The following is a 22,196-nucleotide window of genomic DNA, read 5'->3' as shown; positions in this document are numbered from 1 at the left end:
GGGGACTGTTATTGGTGACACACCACTAGGAACTATTATTGGGGCATGAGACATGCAGGGGACCCCTACTAGGGTGACACCCAAAAGGGGAAGCCATATTGGGGTTACATATACCCCCAGGGGGACTTCTATTGGTGTAACACACCCCTTCGAACTATTATTGGGTTAACAGACACCCAAAGGAACCACTATTACTGTGACAACCTGGAGGGCACGCTGCCCTACTTCACAACCCCCTTGTGTCACACTCATATCCACCCCTCCAGGTGCATGTCACCCCAATAGATTCCCCCCCCAAAAGCCCAGCACCTTTTGCTTCCTGTGTGTCACACAAATATGGGTCCCCCATGGGTGGGTTGCTTAGTGTGACACCAATATGCTCCTTCCCCAAAAATCCATCCCCTGGACATTTACTGCCGTGGGTATTACCCCAGTATCAGCCTGCTGACCTGCAACCTCCAGTGGCTCCCTAAAAGGGGTCCCCCCTGCCCAGAAAATAAGTTCCCACCCATGGGTCACTCCCCTATCTTTCCCTCTGGAAGGACCTCAGACACCAGCCCTATCACTGCAGTGTGTGCATCACCTTGAAAACAGCCCCCCACAATCCTCCACATACATGTGTCATGCCTATGTGGGTGCCCCTAGTGCTAGGAAGTTCCTATGATACAGCTGTCTCCCCAAGATCAGGACACCCTCTGTGTGTCACACCTATATAGGTCGCCCCAATTCTATGCAGGTCCTACAATACGTCTAAAACCAGGACCCCCACAAAGACATACGTGTGTCACACTCATATAAGTTCCCCCCCATGTAAGGTTCCTATGGTGCAGCTGTCTCCCCAAAATCAAGACCCCCAGCCCCTACACCTATATAGGTGCCCCCATGCAGCTGGCTCTAGGGAGACTTCCCCTGCTGTGAGCGGGAAGCTGGACACCAGGTAGAACGGAGTGGCAGCCAGCTCTGGGGTGAAACACAACATTTTTAATCCAAACCTGTATACACAAAGATGCCCCCCCTTCCCCCCCAAAAGTCTCCAGGCTGGAACTGCCCTGAAAATCTGGGCCTCAGGGGTCACGTATAGAGGTCAAAGTCGATGCGCTTGGAGCTGTAAAACTGCCCGCCCGGCGTGTCCAACTTCCGGCAGTAAACTCCGTCTGCAAAGTAGCCCTCAGACACCCACTCCTGCAGGGGAAGAGAGAGACGAGGGGGTGAGTCGAGGGAAAGATGTGGCTGAGTTGTGGGGCAGGGTGAGTGAAACAGCACCATGCAGCTAGCTATGGGGCAGCGGGGGTCATGGGCTGGGCATAACAGGCATCCCAGGCTGCAGCCTGCTCTGGGGTAGGGCAGGGGGGGTCACACACATGGGCACAGATCATGTGATGCACCAACGTGGTTATGGGGGGACCTATATTAGAGTGACACAAACACTGACAGGATGGAAAACGGGGGTGCGTATATGGGGGGAACCATGTTGAGGCACAAGAGACACAGGAGTTACACACATGGGGTGGGACCCATCAGAACCACACACATGGATCTGGAAGGGTCTCCATATAAGGGGAACACACGAGGGAAAGGCACACATACAGGGGACACATATTAAGGTGACACATGCATAGAGGGACTCATCAGGGACGATGCCATATCAAGGTGATGCACACTTGGGTGGGACCTGCACTAGAGATGCACACATACCGGGAACCCATACTGGGGTGACATATGCAGGGCGACCCCTATCAGGGAGTCGTGTAACACACACACACACACACACACACACACACACACACACACACACTATCAGGGAGTCGTGTAACACACACACACACACACACACACACACACACACACACACACACACACACGACCCAAACTAGGAAGACACACACGGGAAGATCCATATTGGGGAAACACACGGACACACCCATGGGGGGGTGCGTATCAGGGAGACACACCTATGAGAGCACTGATACTGGGGAGAAATGTGTGCACACACACGCATGGGGGGAACCCATATTGGGAAGACACACACACAGGAGTGGACACACACACACACAACACATACAGAAGGACCCATGTCAGAGAGAGACACACACACAGATGGGGTGCCCTGACTGGGGACACACAGACATGCGTGTGGGGAGTGGACCCATCTTGGGACCACACTCACAAATATATGGAGGAAACCCATACTGGGGACACAGCCTGGGGAGGGAGATAGACACACACGTACACACAGAGGGACCCATATCAATGAGACACACAGACACACACATGGTGGAGCCGAAATTGAGGACACACTGAGGAAGGGGACCCATACTGGGGACAATCCTCCACGGGGGAACATAAATTGGGATGATACACAAAGGGATGCATGTATGGGGGTGACCCACATTGAAGAGGCACATAAGGGGAAACCGTATTGAACACACACACACACACACACAGCGGGGAGACCCATATGGGAGGCCAGCTCTCGGGCAAGGCCGCCAGGATGCAGCTGAGTCTGGGGTGGAGTTGTCTCACCTGCATCTGGCTGCTGCTGAAGGGCCCATAGAGCTCCGCCCCTGCCGTGTTCTCCCACTTGTACTCCCACAGCACTTCATCCAGCATTGGCTCGGCCAAGGCCCCACCCCCTGCAGGCATGAGGGCAGGGGTCAGCCCCGCACCTCACACAGGCAATTGCCCTCACTCCCGACCTGCCGGCCCCCCACACTCACCAGACTCCTGGGTTCTCAGAGCAGCCTCATCCACCTCCTCAGCAAACATGTCGAGGGCAGGACCGGTGGGCGGGGCCTGGGCAGAGGGCGGGGCCAAGGCCCGGAGGCGGAGGGCCAGGCGCTCCCGGGTCTCCTGGTAGACACCGAAGTGGCCTCGTGCCACCATAAGGTCGGCCAATCCCGAGAGCCTCTCCAGCCGGCCCCGCCTCTCGACCTCCTCGGGCGGCTCTGGCTCTGGTGCCAGCTCCACCTCTGCCTGCCGGTCCCGGCCACGCCCCCGGCCACGCCCTCTGGGCCGAGCCCCACCCCCACCCAAGCGCTGGATGGCCCGAGCCACTGTCTCCCCTGGCCCAACCAGCTCCACCAGCCCCTCCAGCGCTGTCTGGGGGTCTGGAGGGGGTGGGGATTCCCGGCCGGGCTCTGTCCCCTCTGCTTCGGGCCCCACCCCTGCCTGCTGGGACTGCCGCCGGCGGCGGGGGGGCAGCGGCTTGATAGTCACCTGCAGGGGAGGAAGGAGCGTCAGGGGATCCAGTACAGTCTGGTTCTTCCCGCCTACTTTCTCACTGCCCCCCAGTTCCCCCCAGTGCCTCCCTATTCCCATCCCCACTGTTCCAGTTTCTCCCAGTGTTCCCCATCTTCCATAGTATTCTCCATCTTCCATACCACTCTGTCCATGTTACTCCCAGTACCCTACAATGCCCCCTCCTCCCACCCCAGTCTCTCCCAGTGTCCTCCTTCTCCCACCCCAATCTCTCCCAGTGTCTCCCAGCTCCCCCAGTGCCTCCCAATGTCCTTCTCCTCCCATCCCAGTTCTCCCCAATATCTCCCAGTGCCCCTCTCCTACCCTTCCATTCCCCACCAGTGTCTCCCAGTCTCTCCCACTCCTATGCCGGGCCTCACCCAGTCCAGCGAGTCGAGCCAGGCGTCTGGGGGCCCATCATCGCTGCGAGGGAAGTAGTTGCCGGCGGCGTCAAAGTGGCCCTCCGCCAGCTCCTCCCGCAGGTTGAAGGGCGTGAACCGCACCCCCTCCTCCTCCAGCACTGAGCCTGGCTCCTGGCCTGCATGATGAACAGCTTCAGGCCCCACCCACAAGCCCAACACCCCCCCATCCCAAGAATACCACACCCACTACCCCCATGCCTGTGATAGACAGCTCTCAGGCACCACTGCTAAGCCCTGCCCACAGGATAGCCATCCCAGGCCCTGCCCATGGCCACAAAGACCCACCCACCAGATGACCTCAGACCACACCTGCTGTGGTTTGCAAGAGGCAGGCCAGGCTCCACCCACCCACCAGTGACAGACAGACTTCACAAGCAGGTCCCGCCCCCAGCTACCAGGTGGGGAGAGACAGCCTCTGACTGTCCTGGTTGCCGCCTACCAGAACCAGGCCCCGCCCCCTGACCCCTCAGGACCCACCCCTTGACCCCCACTCACCCTCCACATCCTCCGGTGCCAAAATCCCACCCCCGGCCGCTTCTTCATCCTCGTCTTCCTCATCGCTGTCCAATGAGTGCTTCCCCTTGAACCGGCTCCCGGGGCCGCCAGGCTCTGGCTCGGGCAGCTATGTGGGGAGAAGGGGCGTGGTCACATTCAAGCTCCACCCACTTCGTCTAGGACTTCACCCCACCTCGAATATGAGGTCATGCAGCCCCAGGCTCCCAAGGCCCCCCACTTCCCGGCCCTAGGGTCGGGTGACCTGGAGCCCCGCCTCCTTGACTCCACACTCACCCCCCGCTTCTTGGGGAGCCCCCCTAGGTCGTCATCGTCATCCGGGTCCTCGAACGTCACCTTACGCTTGGACATGGCAGCCCCGAGTCCTGGCGACAGGAAGGGGGGTGAAGGGAGGCCCCAACCCCCCACAATTCCTTGCTTCCCCCAGCCCAGGCACCTCTCCCTTCTTGAACCTGTTCTCCCCACGCCCAGGTCAGGGCGAACCCGAGGTTTCTGGGAAACCTACCCCCCAGGGGGTGCGCCGCCACCTGCCCAACCCAGCCCGGAGGGTCCCAGGGCTTCCAAAGATACCCCGAGCCCCCAAATCCCCGAGAAACACCCCCAAAGGCCTCTCCCGCGTGCCCCCATAGCCATATGCAAATAAGCGCCCCCAACATTCCGAGCTCCACCCCCACAAAGGAGCCCCGCGCACCCGGGACTCCGCGCTCAGCCTGCACTTCCGGGTCGCCCAGCCCCTGACCCCGGAAGTGACCTCAAGCGGCGGCGATGGACCAGCCCCCTGCTTTATTTTTAATTTTTCACCATTGAATTTGCTGTTTTAGGGATTTAAACCTATTTACTGTTAGAAAACACTAAAAACCCACAACTTATTTATGGGCGACTTCCGGGTGTGAAGCCCCGGAAGTGACGTCGCGCGCCCGGGCTGGCCTCTTTTTTTTGGTTTCGCCACCCGCGCTAATTTTTTTTAATTGTTGGGATTTAAACCCGGTCTTCCGACGGGTTTCCGCCCCCCGGCCAAGCATATATTAAAGGGGGAATACGACTTCCGGGCGCGGGCCGGAAGTGACGTCGAGCTAAATTTTCCTTGTCCGTTTCCTTTAATCTCCCTCTCCTCATTTTTTAAATTATTATTTAATTTTAATTTCTTATTATTTAATTTTTTTATTTTTAAGAAGAGACTTGGAAAAATATAGGGGGGAAGCAACTTTCGGGTGCGGTCCCTCCCCTTTTTTTCTATCCCGTTTTTTAATTCTTCAGTAGATGATTTATTAATTCGTATTTATTCAGTACCGAGGGGCCAGGAGCACGTCCGGTGCCAGGACAGGCAGTGACGTCGCTGCGGGTTTGCTTCTGTGGCTTCAATAGGAGGGGCAAGCGTGGGCAGAATTTAAACGGGCTGCGCACCTTTTCTTTGGAGGGCAACAAATGGAGGGAGTGATATCACGGCCTGGCAGTGTGCCTGGTGAAACAAGGGAGGGCAGCAGTGTGGATAGCTCTTAAAGGGGCACTGCAACCATTTCTTCATTCTCCCAGACCCCCATCCCGCCCACACTGCCCTGTGACCCACCCATTACCCCAAAGTACTCCAACAGTCCACTGAAGACCTGCCCCTTGAGGGGGGAGGGGGACTGTGGACAGTGTCATTGGCACATGCTGAGGGCACCGACACTCCACACACTGCTGGCTTCATGCTCCAGCTGCTCGCCACCCACCCACCCCAGCACCCCTAACCCCTCCCCATGGAGCACAGGCCCACAATCCCCAGCCCCATCACCACTAGGCTGCCAAAGCATCACCTCGTGGCCCCCCAGATTCAGTTCCCACCTTCTTAACTCCATACCCAAAGACCTCCCCGAACCAGAGCTGAATGAGCTACTTGCCCCGCAGAAAGAACCAATGACTCTAGACCCCCCAGCCCATGCATCAAAGAGCCAACCACACTCAAGAGACTGACCTGCCCCCCAAGGAACTTCACCATCCACCACCCAATGCCCTTGAAGACTCAGCGTCTCCTGGTCACCCCAACCTTGGGTCAGCCCAACCCCAGCCAACCAAACCCAACCATGGTCACCCCAACTTTACTACCAGGAACTCAATGGCCAACACCACAGAAGACCCAACACCCCTTCAAGCAGACCAGCCCCGCTGCCCTCCGCAAGTGACCCTGCCCCCAGTGCCTTTGAAGAACCAACATCTTCCCAACCAACATCCTTAAACACCTAGCATCCTCCACTCAACCCAACCCAACCAACATCCCCCTGCTCCCCCACACCGGTTCGGTGTCTCTGCCCCCGCCCCATGGAACAGAGATCGAATTCACTGATTGGTTCTTTCATATCATTTGTATTTTTTTCCTTTTTTCCTCTTTTTTTTGTTAACGAACCTTTTGAAACCCAAGCGACAGAACAAAAAAATAAATCAACGGATTGGAAAACAGGTACTAAAGGAGAGGGATGGGGGGCAGAAATAAAAATCAGAACATCTTCAAGGTGGGGGGAGAGGAAATAAAGGACGTATCATGTAAACATTGCATGTCCCGATGTGCCCGACTGGAGCACGAGTCAAATAATATTGGGGTCAAAAGGGGCCAGGTCAATGACTTCCAGTGTCTGTCCCTTTAAATTAAGTCATGGCGGAGTATACATAATTACAATATGGAGACATATATATAATATATGCATAAAGACATGTATATATACAGATGGGACATGGGGGCACAGAACCCAGACATCCAGCCTCCCAGGCCCTGTGCTATCCCATCACCCCCACTCCGCTCTCACAGCTGTGACCATGCCAGGTCACAGCTACCAGAGCTGAGGGTGGGGTTTCCAGTTATGTTTTGGGGGAGGGGCAAGCTCCCCATTGGCCAGCAGCTGGGCCACAATAAAGCCCGCCCCCAACTTCCTGGGGAGGGCTGGTATAGGCCCATGTGTTGAGGAACGGGGAGTGTTAGTAAACTCCCCCACCTAAACAAGGGGGGCAGGAGTAATAAAGGTCATTGGCCAATGAGGAAGCACCATCTAAGGCGCTCAGGAAGTGTACAGATGGACACATGGTCGGGAGGCGATAAAGTTCACTTTCCAATGAGGACGCACCATCAGCGGGCAGAGTGTTGATAAAGTCCCCCCAGATGAGGAAGCCAATGGGCATGCTGTTGGTGGGCAATAACATTTTGCGTTCAATACGGAAGCACTAGGCCCAGCCTATGTCAAGGCTGGACAAAATTTAATTGAGCCCTATTGGTCGACAACCAGCCGCCCAGAGTTAGGCCCCACTTTCTCAAGAATAAATTAACTTTATCGAGAGCCCTATTGGGGAACAATGGGGCTGTCTAGTCTAGCCCCACCCACTTTGAGAATGGATAAACTTTATTGAGAGCCAAATCAGTGAAGAGCAGGCTGCCTAGTCAGGGCCTGCCCCCATCCTCAAGAACAAATGAACTTTATCAAGCGCCTAATTGGCAGACAACAGGTTCAGGGACGGGGCAAATAAAACTTTATTGGTACCCCCAGGGGCCAATATCAGTGCAAAGGAAGAGCGTTCTGTCGCTAGGGATTGTGGGAAGGAGGTGGGATGAAACTGGTTAAATAGTTTAAGGAGAGAGGCAGGGCCTATTTACAAACAGGGCCAGGGCCTCATTGGGTTACTATTATTAATACAATTATCTCCTCGCTAAGACTGGGGCAGGGGTGGGGCAATGCCCCATTAGCCCTTCACGAAAAGGGATGGTGTACCTGGACCTCCGCCCCCCTCCCCATTGGTGGGGAGGAGGAGATGGTGACCATCTTGGTTGACGAGGGAGACATTTTGGATCAGACGGGACCCCCTCCTGGGGGAATGGAGGGAGGGAAGCCATCTTGGGTGAGTAGCAAAGCCATCCCAGATGAAATGGAAGCATTATTGGAGGTGGGGAAGCCAGGATGGACACGATGCAGTCATACTGGCTGAGGGAAGCCACACTGAATTGAAGATGGGATGCCATCTTGGTTGAGTAGGAAAGCCATTCTGGATGAGATGGGAGCCATACTGAATGAGAGAAGCCCTCTTGAATGAAATGAGAGCCACACTGGAGGAAGGAAGCCATTCTGGATGAGATGGGAACCACCTTGGTTAATGAAATCATCCTGGATGAATCAGGAGCCATATTGGATGAGGGATGCCATCTCAGCTGAGTAGGGAAGCCATGAACCATACTGGATAAGGGAAGTTACCCTGGTTAACAAAACCATCCTGGATGAGATGGTAGCCATACTGGAGAAGAGAAGCCATCTCGATTGAGTAGATAAGTCATCCTGGATGAGATAGAAGGCATCTTAAATGAGGGAAGCTATCTTGGTTAATGAGGCAGGAGTCCTATTGGATGAGGGAAGCCACCTTGGCTGAGGAGAGAAGCCGAGGAGCCATGTTAACAGATGGACACCATCTTGGTTAATGAAGCCATCCTGGGCGAGATGGGAATGACCTTGATTCAACGAGGAGTGAAAATGACTCATTTGGCATAGTGAGAAGCAAGGGGTTGAAAAACATTGGGGGATGGGTGGCCGCCAGGAGCTGGGGGACCCCAAATGGTTTCCCATGAGTCTCCTCAGACCCCGATCTCCCCAAAATTGGTCCGTCACCCCTCCTGCATCCCCAGGGGGGCAGGGGAAGAGTTCAGAAGTAAGTGTCCTGCAGCGTGGAACCGCCCGGCCCAGGCTCCCCATCTTCAGGGACTGGCCCCCCAGATTTCGGGTGCTCCCGGCGACGGAAGGAAGCCTTCTTCTCTTTCTTTTCCTTCTTCTCTCTCTTTTTCTCTTCCTTCTCCCGCTCTTTCTCCCTTTTCTTCTCCTGCTTCAGCCGCGCTTTCTCCTCCTTCTCGCGCTTCTTTTTGTCCTCCGGGCCCACCCCTTTTGTGTCCTCCTGGGGGGGCCCCACCCCCTTGTGGGGGCCCCCAAGAGGGGCATTGTTGCCTGTTGGGGAAGGTAAAGCCGGACGCAGCCCCTCCGAGACCACCTGGCCTGAGGCAGCTGGGGGTGCAGCAGCGGTGGCAAGGGGGGTCAAGGTGGGGCGAGGTGGTTGGGGGCGGGGCTTGAAGCCCAGGCCAAGGAGGCCAGGGCTAGCGCCAGGGGGCGGGTGGAGGCGGTGGCGCTCCTCATGGATGGCGCGTGAGCCGTGCAGGCGCCGGGAGGGCTTGTGCTGAAGCTCACCCCGTGTCTCCCGCCACTTCTTGAGCTGGGCACCACTCTCCCGCTCGATCAGGGCCTCTGTCACAGGCAGGCTCATCACCTGGGGGGACAAAGGGTCATGGGGGTCCTAAGGGCATCTGAGCAGCCCCTAGTGCACCCTTTTGTCCCCTAGCAGCCCCCTCCATCCCAGCATCCCCTAACACCCCCCCAGAGCCCCAGTACCCCTTAGTAAACCCCTGTATCCTAGCATCCCTTACAAGCCACCAGTATCCCCCTCCTTCAACCCCAGCATCCCCTAGCAACACCCCCTACAACCTCTAATAACCCTTAGCAAACCACTGTATTCCAGCATCCCCAAGCAAATTCCCTCTATCCCCTAGTGACTCCCCCACATCCCAGACTCCCCTGGCTGCTCCCTGTATCCCCTAGCAACCCTTCCACATCCCAGCATCCCCTAGCAACACCACCCGCGGCCCCTAGCAAACCCCCCATTAGCAAACCCCCATATCTCAGTATTCCCTAACAACCTTCCTCCAACCCCACTCCATCCCCTAGCCACCCCCCCATCCCAAATTCCCCTAGCAACTCCCGGCTCCCTATCATTCTCTACCAATCCCTCGCATCCCAGCATCCTCCAGTGACACCCCACATTCCACCATCCATGAGTAGGGCCATGAGAAAAGGTAAGTTGGGGAAGGGAAAGGGGCAAGGGGGGGGCATAACGAGTCCCCCACGGTAAAGGAAGGAGTGAGGCAGGGGTACGAGTGAATGGGGCTCCACGGTAGGTGGTGGTAGGCAGCTCCCCTGGCCTTCCGCTGCCTCTGGTTGTGTGCCGGCCAGCCATACAAGCACGGGTGAAGTATCGTTTTTCACAGAACTGCTGGGACCCATCTACCAAGTTCTGGTTCCATGAAGAGTCCGTAAGAAACGATACTTTGCCATGAATTTTCAGCAAGAAATCTACCGTCTTTTCAGAGCCATATGCATTAGCTAACCCCACCATCCCCTAGCAACCCCCTTCCAGCCCCGAGCAAGTCCTCCACATCCGAGACTTCCCTAGCTACCCCCGTATCCCCTAGCAACACCCCCACATCACAGCATCCTTTCACAACCCCCAGCATCCCATAATTCCCTAGCAACCCCTCTCAATCCCCTAGGAACTCCCCCACATCCCCAAGCAACCCCCAGCATCCCATCATTTCCTAGCAACCCCCCTCCATCCCCAAGCAACTCCCCCACATCCCAGAATCCCTTAGCAACTCCCTGCATCCCAGCATTCCCTAGCAATCCCCAAGCATCCTCTAGCGACCCCAGCATCCCAGAGCACCCCCATGCCATCATTCCCTAGCAACTCCTATCATCCTCTAGCAAGATACCACATCCCAGCATCCCCTAGCAATCTCCCTCCAATCCCTAACAACTCTCCCACATCCCAGACTCCCCTAGTTAGCCATTTCCTAGTACCCCTCCCCATATCCCAGCATCCCCTGGCAAATCCCTGCATCCTCTAGTAACCTCTCCACACCCCAGCATCCCATAGCAACCCCAAGCAACCCCCCACATCCCATCATTCCCTAGCAAACCCTCATATCCTGGCATCCATTAGCAACCCCCAGCATCCTTTAGCAACCCCCTGTATCCCACACCCCCCAGTAACCCCTTCCATCCCACTATCCCCAAGCAACCTCCCCACACCGCAGCTCCCCCCACACTCCATCACCACCTCCCCTCCACCCCTGCCAATGCCCCCTACATCCCAGAATCCCCTACCGACGGCCCCCACCACTTACAACCCAGTCACCCTCTCAGAGCCCAGCATCCCTTAACAACCCACCCTTTCCCCCAGCTCCCCACCTCCAGCCTCACAGAGCCCCCCAGGGCCAGACTGACCTCGTGCACCAGCACCTCCTCCTGCAGGCACTGCAGTGGAGGGTTGCGCAGCTTCTCCATCGTCTCGTACATGCCCTGGCAGCTGCGCAGCTTGTCCACTGAGCCCAGAGTGTTGCGCAGCAGCACCAGCCCCACGCGGAAGATGATCTTGACCCCTGGGGGGGGTGGAAGGAGGCAGGTGGTTGGCCACGGGGCAGGAGACAGATGGGTCGGGGGAGGTGGGGTGGAAGTGAGGGGCACCGCTGTGGAGGGCTGTGGGTTGAGAATGGGGGGGAACAACAGGGACTGTAGTGGTGGGTCACAAGTGAGGGGCCCAGTGGTAGGGACAGCGTTGGTGGGTTGGGAGTGAGAGGCCCCACAGTGTGGCAGGGGACCGGGGGTGGGGGCAGGAATGACTAACCCTCACAGAAGAACATGTCCCAGACGCGCAGCACTGAGCTCCAGGGGAGGGTGCGGGAGAAGACGCACATGAACCACTCTGTCATGTACAGGATGGGGTCAATTTTGAACTTCTTGAGATGCCGGTAGGCAATAGGGCAGGCGCGGCGCAGCAAGGCGAAGAAGATCTCCCCATCCAATTGGATCGCTTCCTGCCCAGGGGGGAAGAGAGACGTGTCACATCCTGTCCCCATACTGAGGCAGGTCTCTGCCACCTCCATGATACCCCCCCCGATGTAGAAAAAGAGAACCTGGATGCTTGAGTTATCTGGGAAGTGGAAGCAAGGGAGCCTGGATGCCTGGGGTGGGGGGAGCAGGGGGTGCCACTCACCAGGCCAGCGCTGTAGTAGCCGGGCAGGTACTTCTCACAGATCTGCACCAGGCACCAGAAGGCTTGCTGTGGGGAGAGATGGATGGTGGGATGACATGCCGGGAAGGGAGAACAGCTGGTCCAACCAGTGTGGGAGGGAACCCAGGCATCCAGGATCCCAGTCCCCCGCCCACCCCCCCGTACTCCTCGCCCTGAGGTGGGGGGGGTGTTGGGGAGAGTGGCTCACCTCGGCAGGCATGTGCATAAGGAGCACAGCGGCAACAGGGGCCTGGGCCTGGCAGTAGCCCTCGTCAGGGCGGTACACAGTGTAAGCCTTGAGGATGCGGTATAGGTCCTGCTGCCTGGGGTGGGGGAGGATAGAAAAGGGTATGACACAAGCAGGAAGGAGAGGGGCAAGCCCTCCCCACCTCCCTGGGGAACCGGGTGTCCAGGCTCCTTGCCCCCACTGCTCCTAGAGAACCCAGGTACTAGGCTCCCAGAACCCCCTGCTCCTACCCCGCCACAGCAGAGAACCCAGGTGTCTGGGCTCCCAGAACTCCCTGCTCCCACCCACCCAGGGAACCCAGGCCCCTCACCCATGGCCCCCGCGGGCAGCGAACATCTCATGGAAAGGGAACTGGCGGTGCAAGTCCTTCTCGATGACGTCCAGCCACTTGGGGTCACCAGGCTGACGCTCCAGTTCCTGAAATGGGGGGCAAATGGGAGCAAGGGAACAGGGTACCATGGGGGCAGAGCAACAGAAATGGGGGCAGGGCCTACCTCAAACTTCCCCGGGTTCTGCTCCAGCAGCTCCTTGCTATTGGACAGCAGTTGCCAGGCCTTGGCGCGAAGCGAGGACGGGATGCCCTTGCGGCAGCGCAGCTTCACCTGGAGGGGGGCAATGAAGCAAATTGAGACCCTGGGGGGTCAATTGGGGGGGTCCTCGGAAGCCTCCAGGGGCCTGCTGGGCCAAGGGGAGATCACAAAGATACAAGGAAGAGCCACCAGAGTATCCCAGCAGCGCGATGGAGCCCCACAGTAGGAGGGGGCAGCTGTGCTCGTGCTGCAGCCAGATCTGTCCACTCTGGCCCAGCTCTTCCCACCCTCCCCACCCAGGGAACCCAGGCATCCAGGCTCCCAGAATGCCCTGCTCCTGCCCCCCCAGGAGCCCCAGGGTGGGTGCACTCACCTTCTGGAACCGGCGCGACAGCCACTTGTCCCAGTGGGAAAACATGTCCAGCCACTTGAGTTCCCGCTGCCGGGCCACGTCCACTGGGATGGCACTCTCCCTGCAGGGGGTGGGGGCATGGGGGTCAGGCCCCACCCCCAGGGGCACCTCATTCCTGAACCGCAGCCTTCCCCACAACAGTTCCCCTCACTCCCAACCCCCGACAGCTATGCCCTTCACCACCAACCCGCAGCCACCTCACTGGAAGTAAAATTAATAGTAGGATCCCAGATGCCTGGGTTCTCTGGGGTTGGAGGGGGATGGGGGTGAGAGCAGGGGGTTATGGGAGCCCAGACACCTGGGTTCTCCCTGGTGGGGGGATGTGGAAGTAGGGGGTGTGCGAGCTCAGACCCCTAGGTCATCTGGGAGCAGAGTGCACACTGGGTCAGGGCTTGACCCTGAATTGTGCCCCCATCTTTGGGTACTGGTCTATCCCCAACCACAGGGCCCCGATCTTGAGCCACCAGCTCTCATAGGGGCTCAGGGGCTGCTAGGATGTTGGACCAGGGTGGGGCGGGGGGGCAGATCTCTGGCCCTAGGGGGTAATGGTGTGGGGGGGGGCAAGACCACAGGGCAGTGGGGGAGGGGGAGGCAGACAGGAAGTGCTGCCGGGGAAACAGGAAGTAGCAATTGGGGCAGCTTCATTGAGAAATGGGAAGTGCTGGGTGGGGGGAGGATTTCGGGAACAGCAGGGAGGAGGTGGAGGGGACACCCCTCTCGCTCTGCTCAGGAAGAGGAGGATTCTGGGACACTGCCAGGGGGTCATAAGACCCTTCGCCCCACCCCCCAGTATCTGCCCCATAGACCCACAGCTGGGAGTAAGGAGGGGGGGCTGGCAGCCCAGATAGCTAGGTTCCCTAGGGTGGGGTGGGGTGGGGGGCAGGGAAGGAAGCCTGGGTTCTCTGGGAAGGAAGTACAAGATGAGAGGCCCCAAAGGGATGGAAAAAGCCACGCAGCTGGATGGGAGGGGGCAGTGACTCACACCTACAAATCTGCAGGGGGGCAAGGGGAATGGGAGGGGGCATCTGGGAGAGGAACCCTGCCCCCCCCAGCCATTACCCAATCAGGCTTCAGGGCAGAGAGACGCAGGTGCAGCTGCGCCACCGGGCCAGGTTTGGGCCTCTGCTGCCCCAATTCATGGCCCACAGTGCACTGGGTCCCAGTCTCCAGGTCTGGAGGGCAGACACCTGGGTTCTCTGGGGTGGGGCACAGGGTGGGAGCAGGGGCTTTAGGAGCCTGGGACACCTGGGTTCTCTGGGGTAGGGGGAGCAGGGGGTCCTGGAACTCAGATGTCTGGGTTCCCAGCAGGTGGGAGCAGGAGATTGTGTAAGCCCTCCTCCCCCTCCCCAGCACCCAAACACAGCTTGGGTCCCCCCCCAGGCTACTCACGGGCCCTCCGAGTACTGGGTGCCCCCCAGGAAGCCATATTTGTCGGTCCTGCGATAGGCCAGGCCATTGATCTCCGAGTCAGAGCCCAGCGAGCTGGCGTCATCAGGGAACCCATGGCTCGTGAGCGACTCCAGGGTCCCTGACATCAGGCTGACCGACTCCAGGTAGCTCAGAGTGTCAGGCGCGGGCCGGGCCCGGGGGGCCGGGATTCCGGGCCCCAGGCTGGACAGGGACCCCCCTAGGTCCTGCAGGGCTGTGGAGGCCGTGGGAGATGCCTTGTCTGGTGTCCCCGGGCTGGGTGCCACCACCTGCAATGCAGGTGGCGTCAAAGGGGCCGGGAAGGACATGACGGGGGTAAGCGAGACCCCAAGAGCCCCTGATGACACTTCAAGGCCCGTGGCTGGCATGGGAGATGCCACTGTGTTGGCCATCACATGCTCCAAGATGGCTGCCGGGGGTGATACCACGTTGGGAGTAGACCCTTTGTCGACCCCCATCGCCAAGGGAGACTCTGGGTTGGTTGTGGTGTTAGGCCGCACACTGGCTCGAGAAGACACCGTATTGGCCGCCGAAGCCTCCAAGGTGGGTGCAGCAACCTCCAAGATGGCTGCCGTCGCTTCGCACTTGCCCGCCGGCATGACCAACATAGCTGCATTATCTGCTGTTGCCTCCAATGTGGCTGCCATTGCCTCAGGCTTGCTCACAGTCGCCTCCAACATGACCGCTTGGGCCTCCAACCTGGTGACGTTGACCCCTGTTGGCTCCACAAAGGCCGCTGCTGCCTCATGCTTGCCCGCTGGCAACTCCAACACGGCTGCATTGACCTGTGTCGTCTCCAACATGCCCACCATCACCTCACGCTTGCCCGCGGGTGCCTCTAACATGGCGTCATTACTCGCAATCACCTCCAACATGGCTGCCGGTGCCTCCAACATGGCAGCGTTGACCATTGTGGCCTCCAACATAGCTGTCGCCCCACGCTTGCCCACTGTTGCCTCCAACATGGCATCCTTGCCCACTGTCATCTCCAACATGGCTGCCATCACCTCACGCTTGCCCACTGTCACCTCCAACACAGCCGTGTTGACCTGTGTCGTCTCCATGATGGCTCCCGTGAGCTCTCGCTTGCCCGCCGGCTCCTCCAACATGGCAGTGTCGCCTGCCGCATGTGTCAGGACCCCTGCAGCCGCCGCCCCATTGGCCGTGCTTGGTGCAAGCGCACCAGAAGCCATCTTGGCAGCACGGGGGGTGTTGCGGCGGGGCGGGGGTGAGGGGGCATCGACAGCTCCTGTCTCCATGGCACCCGCCGGCCCCGCCCCCTCGGGGGGAGGGGGGAGGGGGGGAGGCCTAGTGCAGCCTGAGAAGCCTATGTTCAAGTGACGGAAGAGGGGCGGGGGGAGGGGGCCCGGAGCGCTCCCCTCCAGCCCGGGCCGCAGGCAGCCAGCGCGAGGCTGCGCACGCAGCCCGGCCTCGTCCACGGGCGGCGGCCGGCCAATCAACGGCTCCCGAGGGGGCCGAATGGGGAGAGAGCAGGGCGGGAGCCAATCAGCACGCGAGTCGGCGGAGGGACGCCGCTACGGACCAATAGCGAGGCAGCGGGGGCGGGGATCAGCCGCCCTGAGAGTGACGGCGCTGCGGATCAATTGCAGAACGGGGCGGCGCAGCCAGTGGGAGCGCGCGGGGAGCAAGGCCCGCCGGGGACAGTTGAGGGCGGGGCGGGCGCCTGGCGCAACCAATGGTAGCGCGCGGGGGGGGGGGGGGCAGCCAATAGGATAGGATTGGGGAAATGAAGGGAGAGGTTGGCCGAGGTGAAAAGGGTTCTGGGAGTTTGGGCCGGGAAAGTCTCCCCTAGAATCTGTTGTGGGGGGGGAACTGAGGGTTATTGGAGCTCGGATACCTGGCCCCCTCCCGCCCCTCCAACCCCCTCACGGGCACCTGCCCCAGTTTCCCCCCGGCAATGGGTGCTGTGTTCACTCTGGCCCCTAATGACCCTCCCCCCGGAAACAGAGGCCTCTGGAAGGCGGGGGGGGGGGGGGAAAGGGGAACTATTATTAGGCGCGGTGCCGCGGTGGCGACAGCTGCTTGACTGCGGTGCCCGATATGGAAAGTCGCGGGGACACTCGATCACTCGGCGGGGGAGGGGCGCAGAGTGGGCCTGGGCCAACGGGGGCCAGGGCGGCCGACCGACTGCCCCCCCCGGGACCAAGGGAACCATATAGCAGGGACCCTTGTTGGGGGGAGCCTGTAAGTCACACCAATATGGGCCCCCCATATGTGTTTGTGTCCCCCCAATATGGTTCCCCCTGAAAATCAATCCCACAAATATAGGTGATACCAATAGAGGCCCCCTACTGATCTCACTTCAGTATGGTCCCTCCTGAAAATCCACCCCCCAAAGGAATCGTGCCCCCCCATGTCCACCACGAACATGCTCCCTGTGTGTCTTCCCTAAATGGATCCCCCCAAAAGACCCAGAGCCCATCTCCATCCCTGCTGTGTGTGTTGTGGCAAAATTGCCCCCCCAAACACTCCAGTGCACCCCATTTTCTGCCCTCCCAGTATGTGTCAAATCAATATGGTTCCCCCTAGGCCTAATACTTGGGGCACCCCCATACCCAGACTCCCCCAAACTCCCTAGTTGTGTATTCCCCCCATCTACCCCTCTGCACACCCAGTGCCTGTAAACCCCAAATGTCTCCTTGTGTGTCACACTAATAAAAGTCTCCCAGCTCATCCCTACTCCCCAAAAGCAACCCCATGTCCCAATGATGTCACCCCCAAACCTAGCCCTCTATGCAGGTGTCATGCCAATAAGGGTCCCTCGAGCCTCACTCCCAGATATTGTGTCACCCCAATATCTGCCACCCCTCTCCCCAGCACAGCTCAGGCCCCCCAAACTCTGGCTCCCCACGTCCCCAGCCCTGCTACCATGTGCATGTCATGCTGAAATCAACCCTCTCCCTAGCCCCACAATGTCACACCAATAAGAGTCCCTCCCAGCCCATCAGTGTCCTCAAGCCACGCCCATATCCCCACCCCCGCACCCCCTTATTCATGTCATGCCAATAAGGGTCCTCCACCTCGTATGTACCCCCATGTTCCTCCCCATGTTCCACCCTGCTGGTATGTGTCACTCTCAAATCAACCCCCCCACCACACTCCCTCTTGTGTGTGTCACACCAATAAGGGTCCCCCCTCACCTGCTCCCCCATAGTCCAGCACTGGCTTTCTGGTCTCTCACATATATGTCACCTCAAAAATCACCCCCCACCTCTGCTTCCTCCTGTGTGTGTCATGCCAGTAAGGTTCCCCCCACCTGTGTCCCCCCCCCACCTTTACCCCAGCTCCTGGCTTTCTCGTCCCCCTCATACGTGTCACCCCCAAATCCATCCCCAACCCCTGCCCCATGTATGTCAATATAGGTTCCCCCCTGTATCTAATGCCACAAAATCAGCCCTACACAAGTGTCCAGCCCCCTCCATGTGTCATGCCAATAAGGGTCCCCCCCATCAATTCAAGGAAGGCGGGTATATACCCAGCTGTCCCAGGGGGGTGGGGACAAACCAGGCGGGAGCTTCCAGAGGCTTCTCCAAGAAAGGCTAATTCCCCTCCAGGGGCTATTTCTGGCCTGCCTTGAAGATGGTGCTATAGATAGACCCTCCTCCCCCTGCCCCCCCTCCCCAGAGGGGGTGTATATAGGCCCCAAGGGACCCAGCAGCCTCTGCCAGGCTGCCCCACACCCTGCCGGAGACCCGCACCGAGCCCTCGCCACCACCAACACTGCCAACATGGTGAGTGGGACTGTTTCAGGGGGACCCAGAGAACCCAGGTGTGCAGGCGCCCAGTCCCCCTGCCCCAATCTCATCCAGCAGCCCCCAATCTCCATTTGGGGAACCCAGGAGTCCAGGCTCTCTCACCTCCCAGATCCTCTTCTCTACCTACCTATCTACCTACCCATCCCTGCACTCCCCTGGGGAAGACAAGGGACTCTACCTGGAAATTTGGCGTACCTTCATCCTCCCACGGCTTGAACCCAGGCATCTGAGAGGGAGGGACAGACACAAAGCACCCTCTCCCAAAGAACCCCAGTGTGACCCTGCCAGACAGGATGGGACCCAGGTGTCTTTGGGGGACATACTCCAACCAGCCTCCCCCAAAGGACAACACATGACCCCGCTGGGCAGGAAGGGACCCAGGCATCCGGCAGATGAGGCACCCTGGAGACAAGACTTGGGTTGGGGGAGTGTGTGGGGGGGAGAGGAGATGGGACCCAGGCATCCAGAAGTTAACCCCCACCCCTCCACAGGCCCCCAAGAAGGCGAAGAAGAGGACGGCCGATGGCGGTTCCAATGTCTTCTCCATGTTCGACCAGACCCAGATCCAGGAGTTCAAAGAGGTGAGGAGGGGGTGGGACCAGGATTGGGCACCCTTCCCTTGGCTGGGGTAGGCAGCCTAGGGTGGGGGGAGGGTGGGGGTGACATCATCTCCTTGGCATGGGTCACCTGTTCCCGGGGGGGGGGGGCAGGGAACAGGTGCCAGGCCAGAGGACTCAGGCCTTTCCCATGAGCATTTGCTGTTCCCTGACCCCCCACCCCCCACCCCCGGCCAGGCCTTTACAGTCATCGACCAAAACCGGGATGGCATCATCGACAAGGATGACCTTAGGGACACCTTCGGTGCCATGGGTGAGGAGGCAGGGCCTGTCAGGGAGGGGGCGGGGCCTACAGGGGATAGCCAACCGTGTAGATGAGGTAGGTGGGGCCAGGGAGGGACCAATGGGCAGGTGGCTGGGACTAATAGGGTTGGGCAAGGAAGGGGACAGGAAGGGCTAAAGCGAGTGGAGGCAGGGCTTTGGGGGAGCGGGGAGGGGCAGTGTAGAGGTGGGCAGGGCCTATAGGAGGAGGGCGGGGCCAAATGAAGCTGAGGCAGGGGGCGTGGCCACAGGAGAGGTGGGAGAAGTTGTGGGGGGGGCCATGATGAGGGTGGGCCTGGTTTTAAAGGGATAGGGACCAGAGAAAGGGAGCAGGGCTGAGGGAAGAGGAGGAGAGGCTTTGGCCTGGGTGGGCAAGGTTTCAACACTTCCATGCCCGTACCTCCTTGTCCAATCAGGGCGCCTCAACGTGAAGAACGAGGAGCTGGACGCCATGATCAAGGAGGCCAGCGGCCCCATCAACTTCACCGTGTTCCTCACCATGTTCGGGGAGAAGCTGAAAGGTCTGAGGTTCCCCTCCACTTCGTACCAACATGCCTGCCTCCCGTCCCCTTAAATTTCATAGAGTTCATAGATTTTTAGAGTCTGAAGGGACTTTAGTAGATCATCTAGTCCAACCCCACTACCCCCTTGGCATGGCCCAGGCCCCTTGCCTGATGGTCCCTTGATTGGTACATCCCAAGGGACTGGCCCCGCTTCAGGACATCCCACCCCCTCTTCATTGCTACATCTCAGCTGCCTCCACAATTTCCATGTCCATTGGTACACCCCAATTTTCACCCCCCATCCACTGGTGCCTCATTGGTACAGCCCAGTCCCCCCACCACTCACACCCCATTGGTATGTGCCATTCCCCCTAAAAACGCAACCCTATTGGTATGTCCCCCCCACCCCTTCTCCATGTGTCACACCCCCATTGGTACATCCCAGTCCTCTAGACCCCCACCCCCACTATTGCTATCTCCCAGGTCTCCCCTGATCCCACACCCAATGTTCCATCCTATGCCCCCATGTCAAACTGTACCATTCCCTCCCCCCCATCCTACTACACCACCCGCTTCCCCTGCAGTTGGTACCACCCATGCCCCAATTCTCCCCTTCCACATTGGTCCCTCCCACATCTTCATGCCCTGCCCCCTTCTCTGGCTCCTCCCCCTAGGGGCAGACCCTGAGGATGTCATCATGGGGGCCTTCAAGGTACTGGATCCTGATGGGAAAGGCAGCATCAAGAAGAAGTTGTGAGTATAGCCCCGCCCCACAACTCCTGGCCATGCCCCCACACCTGGACCCCTCCCCCATAGTCACTAGCCACTCCCTCATGCTTTAGCCCCACCCCTTCACCTCAGCCCCACTTCTATATTCTAGACCCACTCTTCAGTTGCTAGCCCCCCCCCACAGCCTAGTTCCACCCCTTATCTTTGTCTCATTCATTAGCCATGCACTTCAACTCTGCCCATATTCAATGGCCACATCCCCATCCCTTAGCTCCACCCCTAGTCACCATCTCATCCTCTAGCCCCATCCTCGTCTCCTAGCCCTGCCCCCTAGTCATATGCCCCTATAGCAAGTAGCTATGCCCCTACACCCTACTAGCCCTGCCCCTTTTCTGGGTGAGGAAAGGGGTACACAAGGGTTCCACCATTGGTTGTGGTGTAGGGGGAGTGGAGGGGTGTGAGGGACCTCAGTGACACTGGGGGGTATCTGACCTAGCCCCTCCCCCTTTTTTGCCTTGCCCCCAGCCTGGAGGAGCTTCTGACCACCCAGTGTGACCGGTTCACCCCTGAGGAGGTGAGAGGATGTGGCTGGCTCTGGTGCGGCATGTGCTGGGGGGGCTGGGTAGAACAAGGTCCCCCAATGCAGCCAGTTCTGGAAACCCCCACTGGAGGCACCAGATCTGGGGACCCATACTGGAGGGGACCTATATTGAGGGGACACACAAGGGTGGGGAGGGAGAAAGGGGAAAACACATTTAGAGGGGATAGAATCTGGGGGGACTCTTATTGGGGTGACACAGGAAGCCAAGGGTGGGTCCCTCATTTGTGCCACACCCAGGTCCACCCCAGCCATTAGTTCCTGCCCCATCTCTACCACGTGTGACCGGAAAGTCAGTCCTCCCCAAACCCTCCAGGCTCCTCGTTATCAGTTCCCTGCCCTCATGTGTCCTGCTAACCAGGTTCGCCACACGCTGCTGCTGGCTCTAGGGGGTGGCCAGTGTGACGGTGGCTGAGTGTAACAAGCTCTGTGTTCCCCCCAGATCAAGAACATGTGGGCCGCCTTCCCCCCAGATGTGGCCGGGAACGTCGACTACAAGAACATCTGCCACATCATCACCCACGGCGAGGACAAGGAAGGGGAGTAGAGGACCCCCTGGCTGCCCCCTGGACATCTTGGGGTCCCCCCCAGCGCCCTCTGGACCCTGCCCCCACCCCCGACCCCGCCAGCCCCATAAACCTCTGGGTTTTTTTCATGCTTGGCCTGGTTGCCAATGAGATAATGCGGCTGAAACTGGAGGAGGGGGGGCGTATAACAGGGATGCTGCGATGCAGCTGGGTCTGGGCGGACCTGGAGGGGTATAATGGGGACCCCGCAATGGTGCCAAGGCTGGGGTGGAGCACACCCCCCCTGTAGAAGGTGCACACAGAGATCCCAGGAGTCTCCCCCCACCAGAAACCAGGCATCCAGCCCACATGCACACACACAGAGCCCAGGTATCTGGATCTGACACACGGGCACGCGTGTGTGCGCACACACACACACACACACACACACACACACGCATCTCCCTCTGCCCCCCGACAGGGAACCCAGGCATCCAGGGCACACACAAACACACACACACAGGAAACCCAGGCATATGGGTCCCACATGCATGCACATGCAAACCTGCCCCCAG

The 22,196-nt window shown here is 59.0% G+C and overlaps 3 protein-coding genes across 6 annotated transcripts; 1 reads left to right on the top strand and 2 right to left on the bottom strand.

Moving 5' to 3' along the window:
* Positions 1-959: 959 nt before the first annotated feature.
* CD2BP2 (CD2 cytoplasmic tail binding protein 2) lies at positions 960-5,003 on the bottom strand. 4 transcript variants are annotated; one of them, XM_090054766.1, is made up of 7 exons: positions 4,827-4,845; positions 4,449-4,537; positions 4,155-4,281; positions 3,618-3,775; positions 2,718-3,216; positions 2,524-2,633; positions 960-1,182 (listed from the first exon to the last, which is right to left on the bottom strand). In XM_090054766.1, exons 2-7 carry the CDS (start codon positions 4,521-4,523, stop codon positions 1,072-1,074), a joined length of 1,080 nt encoding a protein of 359 aa, XP_089910892.1. In that variant the 5' UTR covers positions 4,524-4,537; positions 4,827-4,845; the 3' UTR covers positions 960-1,071. The 4 variants fall into 4 exon arrangements, with proteins under 4 accessions (XP_089910892.1, XP_089910893.1, XP_089910891.1 ...); XM_090054767.1 differs by lacking the exon at positions 4,827-4,845 and adding an exon at positions 4,678-4,696; XM_090054765.1 differs by lacking the exon at positions 4,827-4,845 and adding an exon at positions 4,864-5,003 and having other exon boundaries at positions 961-1,182.
* Positions 5,004-7,644: 2,641 nt separating this feature from the next.
* On the bottom strand, positions 7,645-16,016 carry TBC1D10B (TBC1 domain family member 10B). The gene is made up of 9 exons (XM_090054607.1): positions 14,593-16,016; positions 13,165-13,264; positions 12,756-12,863; positions 12,572-12,678; positions 12,223-12,337; positions 11,997-12,062; positions 11,628-11,817; positions 11,228-11,382; positions 7,645-9,437 (listed from the first exon to the last, which is right to left on the bottom strand). Exons 1-9 carry the CDS (start codon positions 15,888-15,890, stop codon positions 8,826-8,828), a joined length of 2,751 nt encoding a protein of 916 aa, XP_089910733.1. The 5' UTR covers positions 15,891-16,016; the 3' UTR covers positions 7,645-8,825.
* A 2,219-nt stretch (positions 16,017-18,235) lies between these two features.
* On the top strand, positions 18,236-21,770 carry MYL11 (myosin light chain 11). Its single transcript, XM_090054828.1, has 7 exons — positions 18,236-18,383; positions 18,899-18,988; positions 19,202-19,277; positions 19,702-19,806; positions 20,463-20,541; positions 21,043-21,091; positions 21,558-21,770. Exons 1-7 carry the CDS (start codon positions 18,381-18,383, stop codon positions 21,660-21,662), a joined length of 507 nt encoding a protein of 168 aa, XP_089910954.1. The 5' UTR covers positions 18,236-18,380; the 3' UTR covers positions 21,663-21,770.
* The last annotated feature ends 426 nt before the right edge of the window (positions 21,771-22,196 follow it).

Source organism: Crocodylus siamensis, chromosome 6 (genome assembly GCF_052110815.1).
Source record: "Crocodylus siamensis isolate JL-2025a chromosome 6, ASM5211081v1, whole genome shotgun sequence".
NCBI classification, from domain to species: Eukaryota; Metazoa; Chordata; order Crocodylia; family Crocodylidae; genus Crocodylus; species Crocodylus siamensis.
This window is presented reverse-complemented; position numbering and strand designations above follow the sequence as displayed.

Bases quoted from the DNA above. Each gene is read 5' to 3' on its own strand.
- CD2BP2 (XM_090054765.1), bottom strand. From the start codon at position 4,523: ATGTCCAAGCGTAAGGTGACGTTCGAGGACCCGGATGACGATGACGAC. The intron at 4,282-4,448 runs GTGAGTGTGGAG...CTCCCCACATAG, and splicing joins GGCTCCCCAAGAAGCGGGGG to CTGCCCGAGCCAGAGCCTGG. The intron at 2,634-2,717 runs GTGAGTGTGGGG...TCATGCCTGCAG, and splicing joins TCTGAGAACCCAGGAGTCTG to GGGGTGGGGCCTTGGCCGAG.
- TBC1D10B (XM_090054607.1), bottom strand. From the start codon at position 15,890: ATGGAGACAGGAGCTGTCGATGCCCCCTCACCCCCGCCCCGCCGCAAC. The intron at 12,679-12,755 runs GTAGGCCCTGCC...CCCCCATTTCAG, and splicing joins AGAACCCGGGGAAGTTTGAG to GAACTGGAGCGTCAGCCTGG. The intron at 11,818-11,996 runs GTGAGTGGCACC...CCCCCTGGGCAG, and splicing joins GCTACTACAGCGCTGGCCTG to GAAGCGATCCAATTGGATGG.
- MYL11 (XM_090054828.1), top strand. The intron at 19,278-19,701 runs GTGAGGAGGCAG...TTGTCCAATCAG, and splicing joins GGACACCTTCGGTGCCATGG to GGCGCCTCAACGTGAAGAAC. The intron at 19,807-20,462 runs GTCTGAGGTTCC...TCCTCCCCCTAG, and splicing joins GTTCGGGGAGAAGCTGAAAG to GGGCAGACCCTGAGGATGTC.